The 8,607-nt window shown below is 36.6% G+C and overlaps 1 protein-coding gene across 2 annotated transcripts; it reads right to left on the reverse strand.

Annotated features, from left to right (window-relative positions):
• Window positions 1-1,121: 1,121 nt before the first annotated feature.
• On the reverse strand, window positions 1,122-8,094 carry LOC113034368 (uncharacterized). 2 transcript variants are annotated; one of them, XM_080308851.1, is made up of 8 exons: window positions 8,005-8,074; window positions 7,560-7,836; window positions 7,213-7,480; window positions 6,810-6,956; window positions 6,638-6,714; window positions 5,561-5,667; window positions 4,675-5,120; window positions 1,122-3,094 (listed from the first exon to the last, which is right to left on the reverse strand). In XM_080308851.1, the coding sequence occupies exons 2-8, from the start codon at window positions 7,580-7,582 to the stop codon at window positions 2,789-2,791; spliced, it is 1,374 nt and encodes a 457-aa protein (XP_080164977.1). In that variant the 5' UTR covers window positions 7,583-7,836; window positions 8,005-8,074; the 3' UTR covers window positions 1,122-2,788. The 2 variants fall into 2 exon arrangements, with proteins under 2 accessions (XP_080164977.1, XP_026044640.2); XM_026188855.2 differs by having other exon boundaries at window positions 7,560-8,094.
• Between the last annotated feature and the right edge of the window lie 513 nt (window positions 8,095-8,607).

An 8,607-nucleotide genomic window follows, 5' to 3' on the forward strand; every position in this document is an offset into this window, starting at 1 on the left:
AAAGTCGTTTCCGTTGAGCTACTTTTTTTTTTTAAATCAAATTGGCTTCGTGTATATCCTGATATCCTAATATCATAATATTAAGAATGTCTTGATTGTACGATATAGCTTTAGGTAGTTTATGCACAAATGTTTCTATGTCACTATACATATATATATATATATATATATATATATATATATATATATATAAACATAATGACAGAGATACAATAGTGAGTTGTATCTGTAAAACACAGTGGAGGCTCTGTCGTGGTTTGGCTCTCTGTTTCGGCCTGTGGTGTAGGGGACCATGTCAAAATTGATGGAACACTGAAGGGATCCCAAACACACTGCAGATGCAGTAAAAACATACATGGATAGAGCAGGCTCATCATGACAGATCCAAGTCAGAATTTTCATTTGGTGTGCCTCCTCAACTCGTATCTATAAACAAGCTGCAGCTGTGTTTTTAAGTACAAAAAATGTATTGGTTTGTTTTGCTAGTGATGCTTGAATGGCTCTACATTGTTTGTTTGTTTCTTTGGTTTGTGAACTTGAATTGTTTTATGTGTGTATTGTATACGAGTATTGCATTGTATATAGTTAAACAACTTTTACAACTTTACTACCTGGAATAACGTTAACTGAAGATTGGGGAAGCCAATGCAGAAGTCCCTTAAACCTGTATTCTATCTGACGGCCACCAGATGGCAATAGATGTGGTTGTAAGAAAAACTTCTGGTTCTGTTGAAGTCTAGTGGGAAGTGGCTCTGTCTTAACCTCTGTAAACACTTTCATGCTGGGTTTATCAGTTCAGTCCCTCACTTGAATCATTTTGAATAAAAAAATCAAGTCTATTTTGTAAATCTTGGTGATATAGTGTTTTAACATGGAGGACTATTTGTGCAGAAAGACCTGGGTGAACACTGTGGGTAAATAACCCTTGGCTTCCTTTCTCTGTGACCTCAGTAAACACTTCCTTCAGAACTTTAGAGGCTAGTTTCATATTCTATTGAATAAAAAAAAAAAAAAAAAAAAAAAAAAGCAGTTCACATTATAAATTATGGTCATTATTAGAGTAAGAAACATGGATTACCCAGGGCATGCTCCTGGGCTAATGACTGGTCGATTACAAGTTGTGAGCATCAAGAAGTTCTGCATGTCTTTATAGAGTCATTAAATCATTACTCATGTAATACATCGCACAGCATATCATTTCAATCATGATCTAAGATGTTATTTATTAACTAATTTACATTTTACATTTCCACAACAAGAATACTAGATGCAAGGACAGTCAAGCTTCAATATTTTAATCAGTATTTAAGAACATGTAAATGAGCTGTGTCAAAGCCAACAAAGTTGGTTAGCAAAGTACGTAGATTTTACCACCATGCAGTATACTGCACATATAAAATGGGCAAAATCAAAATATCTTCAAAGAACTTCTAAATACTGAAGAACTCATCTCTGAATCCCCAGTTTCAGAGGCACTCATCAGAATGAATTGGGTCCTATGGAGCTGTAGTCCAAAATAAAGTAAATTTTATGAAAATTGTAATGTTTTCAATAGATGAGGTTGAAAGACGAGTTAGGCTTCCATTTTTTATTTTTAATCGTACTAAAATATATGTATACGAAACATTAAAAAAAAACAAAACAAAAAAAAAACTTAAACCTCAACACCAACTACCATTTTGATTTCAGGTATGAAACAAGCACCACCAAGGATCACCATCATTCACTACAACCAACTGTTTCTCATACGTACATGGAAGTTTGTTGTGATTTGAGGACTCTAGACAAGTGGAAGACAAAAGAAGTAGTGGCAGGTCTAAAAGAAGTAATGTCACTAAGATTCATCTACTGTTCTCTGAAACTTCATCAGATGTGATCCGAGTGGAAGGGTGGCTGTCAAAAAATGTACTCTTAAGGAAAAGAAACAGGGAGAAAGGGCTGAGGTGTGCCAAATTAAACAAAAACAAACTAGACTAAAAATCAGCATCCAACGGTCTCACGGAGTGAGGAATCCAAATTTGGAATTTTTGGTTCATCATTTGTCAGTATGTAGAAAACATAATGACAGAGGTACAACAGTGAGTGTTTACAGCTATCTGTAAAACACAGTGGGGTCTCAGTTTCAGCCTGTAGTGCAGGGGACCATGTTAAAATTGATGGAACACAGAAAAGAGGGTTCAGATTATCATCCGCCATGCACAACCAATTGGAGAGGGTCTAATTGGCTAACCACTTTGTTTTTCAGCATGACAGGGATCCCAAACACACTGTAGATGCAGTAAAAGGCTCAAGTCTTTTAGACAGTGTGGTACGCTTACATTTGGGGTGAGCAAGAGGTGAGACAGAGAATACAGATCTGCGCCGAGTGGTTATCAGATTCTGATTACAAATGCAAAACAAATGTATTTAGATTTATGTTCTTTGGAGGGGAAAACTAACAAATGGAGACAGCCCCCATTGTTTCAGACATTGTGTTGATGTATTTTACTTTCGTTATTTGGCAAAACCTCATTCACAAAGCAACATGAACCTGCATTAAGGAGGCATTAGATAAGCATATAATGCATCAGACAGCAGAGTTTCTATAAAAACACACCCTAGAATATTGTAGGGTGTATTTTGTTGTAATGAAAAGTCTTTGTTACCTGTTCATCAAAGCTGCTAATGACTTGTGAGATACACAACCATTCCTTATGAGTTTAAAAGAGCACCAAATAAGGAATTTAGAAGGTTATGGAAACAACCTCAACAACCACATGCAGGGACACTAATAAGCAGCAGAACTCCCTCACAGGTCAGTAGACTCCCACTGTTCTTTACTTATCCTGGCTCCAGTCACTTCCTGCTCTGTCTTTTCCTCCATCTTAGGCCATGTAAGCCAATCGGGGGTGAGATATTTGAAACTGCCACTTGCTGCAGGAACAAATGAAAATATTGCCGGAGAGGAGAAGTAATCCCGACTGCGGATGCTTGGACAGCCTCTGAAATCCAATCCGGACTGCCCTTGTGGGTTGAGGTAGTGGGCCGATGTTGCTAAGAAGCTGGAATTAGGATAAAACAGAAATCCTCCAAAGTGTGAAAGGCTCATCAGGTCCTGATAACAAGAATAAGATAGATAGAAAAGATTATCCGAGGATCATGGACAGCAACAGCCCAGGTCAAGAGTGGTTTTCAGTCCAGAAAGACTGAAAAAAACCTACAACACACATAATGCTCTAGAAGTGTAAATACATTACATGAGTATTTATTGTATTGTGTATTATTTTTAAAAACCTAAAAGTACAGTAGATCAAGTAATAATAGGAATGGCTTTCATTTTAGTGTTAATTAAAAAAAAAATTCAAAGAATTCCTACTTGTACTTGTCTACTCATTTTTCCAGGGGTACTTAAATGCAGGTAATTCTGCAACTATAGCTATTCAGTTATATAGAGTATCTATATAGACGCATTTTTTAAAAATAGAAAACTCTGCAAATCCCTTTGGAAACTGTTTGAAATACTAAACTAAACTAAGGCATATCCACAGCCTCTGGAAACTTAAAAAGTAGTTCAAACAATATGAAGTTAAGTCAAAAAAAATACAGATGAAGACAATTTTCTCAGTTATCTATAGCATGAGTTAAAAATAAAACATGAGGGTACTTACAGAATGTAAAAAGCAGACACATTCTTCATTAAACTTGCAAGTAATTATGCTGTAATTTCTTTAAAATAATCCTTTTGATTTGTAGAAAAATATAATTTTTTATTATTTAAAATTATGAACAACATCCATCCATCCATTCTCTTCTACCCATCCTTTTCAGGGTTGCAGGGTGAGGGAGGGGGTGGGATGTCTAGTTATGCACAACTATGAGACATTTTAATAAAAAATGTACAACTTTGAAAATAAAATCTGACATCCTACTTTTCTGCTCTTCACTACATTAATTAATGGGCTATATTTACTTAAATTAGGATAACCAATGAGACCACAGTGAGGTAACACACTAGTTGACAGTGAATTATCCTTTCCAACCTTTAAGGTTCCTGTGCAGACAAACCAGCTATATATGTTGTTAAAACATAACCAGTGCTTTGTCCTTTGTGTTTCTTTTAGTATTAAATGTGGAGTGTGCCAGTCTGTACATGTATGACCGGTCAGAAAGACTCTTCAAAAAGTTGCAGTCACATGAGGGTCAAAGCGCCTCTCCCCAGCCTTTGGAAATACATTCTTTGGAAATGCTGACTGCATTTTTTTAACAGATATAAGACTTGTTGTGCATTCTGGGTAGTAAGCACCTTAAAAACATGACCAATGGAAAATGCACTAAGTTTTGCTATAAAAAACACTATTTGTGCTTCATGTGTATGTTCATATTTACTCTGTAGTTGAATTAAAGTAAAAAAGATAAGTAAATAAAGTATAAGTTAACAGTTAAAATAGGCTAAATCTGCACTTTTTACAACAATTAAATGCTACCTACAGTAGTATGCATAATAAGTATTAAAACACACCATTCTTTAAGTTTGATTACTAATAATACTTCCTATGCTCTAAGTCTCATCATGTGAGCCTTAATGCCTCACTTTGACAGGCACTTAAAGGCTATGGGTGCCCTAATGGATTTTTTTAAGGTTATGCAGAAGTCATTGGATATAGCTTTCAAATTGTGTTTTGTGTTGCTATGTACCTGTGCCATTGCATGTTGTTGATTAATAGGAAGAGGAGTCAGTGCTGGACTCAATCCACATGGCACTACTTTGTCCACGTTGGCACAGCTGTGCCAGGTGTTCAGCCGAGATGAGTGGAAAAGGCCATTTGAAACACTGGGATCCCACAGATATCTGTTTAATTCTGGAGAATAAGCACAGCTGTATGCAAAACCGGTGGAGACATCAGACAGTTGTTCCGTCCTTGCATCTTGTTTCTGGCAGCGATTTGCTTGGTCAGTTGTTAGGCTGCTGACATGACTTTGTCCGAGGTCCACATCTTTGTGGATCCTGGCTGTAGTCTGCATGGTTGCTTCTGTGATGGAAACCTTTGGCTCTGGTTCTTTTTCCTGGTGTGTTTCACACATCTCTTCTCCAGGAAACTCTTCAGAATTTGTGTCCTTATCACTGTCACTCTCGTGGGGATCTTGCAAAACCAAAATAAACAAGAAACAAGACATATTCATACTTGTTCAAACAACAAAAATTCAACAAAATTCCATTGTATGGAATAATGTCAGATCACTGTCTTAACACAGCCTATAAATATTGAATACAGGTTAAAAAATATATATATAGGTCACTCATATACAAAGTTAGTTTAGCAAAGATACTTCAAGTTAAAATATGTTTAACTTTAAGTGTACTTATTTTTTTTAATCTTCTATTAAGTGTATATATAACTGAGCCAATCATATCGTATTAACAAAATTAAAATACCACGAAAACTGTGAAAAGTCAACGGTAATCATGGTCATCACGTTTTTAAACCCTTTTCTTAGTTCTGTAAGCTTTTGTGTTTTTTATAGCATAGGGGTTGCACTGACATTATGAATACTGCGCAGGTGAAGTGGTGAATTCGCTCACCTGAAGACTTGGAATTGTGTGAATGCTGTGGAGAGTCTTTTACAGGTTCATGTTTCACGTCAGTCAGCTGTGTCTCTTTAGAGCTGTGGGATGAGTGTTGTAGTTTCCTGATATAACCAAGAATAACACAATAAGAAGAAAAAGGTCACCCGTATCATTGCTGAGTAATAGTGACTTGTGGCAGTTTTGTTCAAACTGACATTACTTTGGTGTTCAGTCGTAAAAAAACGGAACTTCCGCAGTTTTGTTTTGTTTTTAACTCAGAAGCTCAGAAACAGATTTTATGTGTGAAATTTGGCGTCCTAGAGTAAAAGAGACATTCTGTAAAGCAAAGCATGCAAAGACACATTTGACCTTTTTTAATGGGAAGCTAAAATTTATAGTAATATTCCGTAAACAAGATTAGTGGCTTACTGGGAAAAAATGTTCTTCTAAAGCAACAATTTTTTATTTTTATTTTTTTACAAATACTGATGGCTGCAGTTACCAAATTGAGGCCAAAGTGTCTGTGTTTTTTCAAGAAATGTGGGGATGTTAGCACTGAGTTTATAATTATACTCTGTGATTACTTCATGAGGTTTTAGATGCACATTTGACTCCTCTAGCAGTAAAAAGAATTGTCACAGCTACCTGGATTCAGATTTCTTTTAGTAGAGAACACTCTGAAATTGAATTTCCAGTTGAGAAATTAAAACTGCACAAACAAAATAGGATAAATAACACATAAAAAATACACTTGAGGAAATTTTGTTTAGGTTTTGTTTTGTATTTTCCTAGATGTCTCTAGGAAAGAATGAAAAAAAGTGTCCATAATGCTATAAGTAAAATTAATTGATGACTTTGTTTATTGTTTTAACTTTGTTTGAGAAAAAACAGTTATATAAGCACATGTTATCATGTTATTGGCGTGATGTTTCATTTTTTAATATCATTGTTATCACCAATACATATAATTTTCATTTACTCCTTTTTGTACTTCTACACAACCACAACAAGGTACTGCAGGGTTTGGTTTCATATAGAAACAAACATGTACATAGTATTTTCTTTTTTTGTAACTTATAAGAAATAACTTGCCTCTTCTCTCTCCTTCCATTGCCAGTATCTCGGAATCCCTTGGCGAAAGGATTGTTGTCTATTTTCAGCTGTGTGATCTAATATTTGATACAAAAGAAACATTTCTTTATGATTGCAGACTCAAAGTCTTCACCTTCCTTTCCACTTTGTTCTAGGGAAGAGAATTCCTTACCTTGTCATTCTGGTAAGCTGTAACTGCGATGAATTCAGTCTCAGAGAACACATATGTCCTAAAAGTGCAGTAAGGCAGCGTTAGGATGTCGTGTGCCTTTACTATATGAAACCTGGGCTGGTACTTGTGCATCGAGTTGAGAATTGTCTGCAAATGAAAAGAATTAGAAAAACTCAAAATTGGAAGCATAGTGCATAGCAAAAATAAAAGGAAAGCGTTAGTAACACTTAAGTGAAAAGAATTTCCCAGCACCCCCAAGCTACTTTACGCATTGAGCGAATTTACTGGATTTCTGTGTTATTGCTCACTAAAAGACCATAAACAGCACGTCTTGATGCGCTCTTTGACAGCATGGTGGTTGTTCAAAGCCACCTTTAAAACAAGGTGTTAGGTGAAAACTTACAAATCCATGCTTGTCTGATATGTTGTTGGTTAGTTTCAGCTTGAGGAAGTTGACCACTTTGGACATCCACTGCTCTCCCGTAGCCGGACTGTCCGGGTGGATGTACATGCGTTTGGGCATCTCGGGGTCCGCCTTGCCAGCCACCATCCAGCGTGAGTTATGGAATTTATATCTACAGTCATCAGCTGCCACGATGTCCATGAGGAGAATATATTTGGCTTTTCTGTCCATCCCCGTGCACCTGGCCCTGAGCGGCGGAAACATACGTCTGCGAGGAGAAGAGACCGTGACAGGAAGCACGCATTCATCAACACCTTTCCATTCATGCGTAAATGTTAGAAAATTACCTCCCAGATTTTGTAATGACCATTTCTGTTCCGCATTTGTGGAACTGTCTCCAAAGCTCACTGGCTTCTAAATAAAGTTTGGGCTCATCTTCTGCTGTTTCCTCGATTTCCACAAGTTCACGAGGCCGAGAAAATAGCGCAGAGCTCTCCGGCGTAGATGTGCGAAGGATCGGATCTACACTGGAATCCAGGCTTCGGTTTGGCGGTCCTCCCGTGGATGCAATTGGGAACAAAGTGAATCCGGACAGGAGAGTCGCGCAGGGAGCCGGATCTCCTCCTGGAAAAGTTTGAGGCACCGCTGCTGAGACGCACAGCTCAGAGAAAGTGCGCATGGTTTCCAAAGAGAAACTTTATTAGGAAGACCTTACAATTTTATACAAAATAAAAACAGTTGCACATTAAAAAAAAAGTCAGCAAAGCGTGTTAGAGCAAACAGCTGTTATACTTGTTTATCAGCCGAAGGTCCACTACTCTCTAATGCCTCCCAGCTTGTGTCGAAGCCGATTTGCTTATTGACACGTTTGAACTCCTTGTGACACTCGGCAGTGGGTGGGGTTTATTTATGTGGAGAAAAGTGCTGTCCTATGTTGAGTGAAATTCAACTTTATTAATCACAAAACAAAACAGCACATTACACACGAACAACACTGAGATATACAAATAACCAAGACTTGGCTCACTTTAAAATTATTATTATTATTATTTTTAAGTTGCCATTTATAATACAGCACCAATATGCAACATCGCCATAAATATGAAATTATTCAAAGTGTCACTAAAAATTACTTTTTTTTCCTAAATAATTATTTTCCTATTTTATACTATTTTCTTATTTTAACACAAATACGGCTGTGACACAGGAGGAAAAAACTATTTAAGACACTAAAATGAGTGTATTTATTTGTGATTTACAGTTACCTTAATCACGTTATCATTTCTATAAAATTATATTTAAATCATAGCATTTTCCCGTATTAGGGTTAACTTGTAGAATTCAGAGGTTAAAAAGGGGGATTAAGAGGTTAAGAACCCAACAATGGATCTGTGA

This window comes from Astatotilapia calliptera, chromosome 12 (genome assembly GCF_964374335.1).
Source record: "Astatotilapia calliptera chromosome 12, fAstCal68.1, whole genome shotgun sequence".
NCBI lineage: Eukaryota > Metazoa > Chordata > Actinopteri > Cichliformes > Cichlidae > Astatotilapia > Astatotilapia calliptera.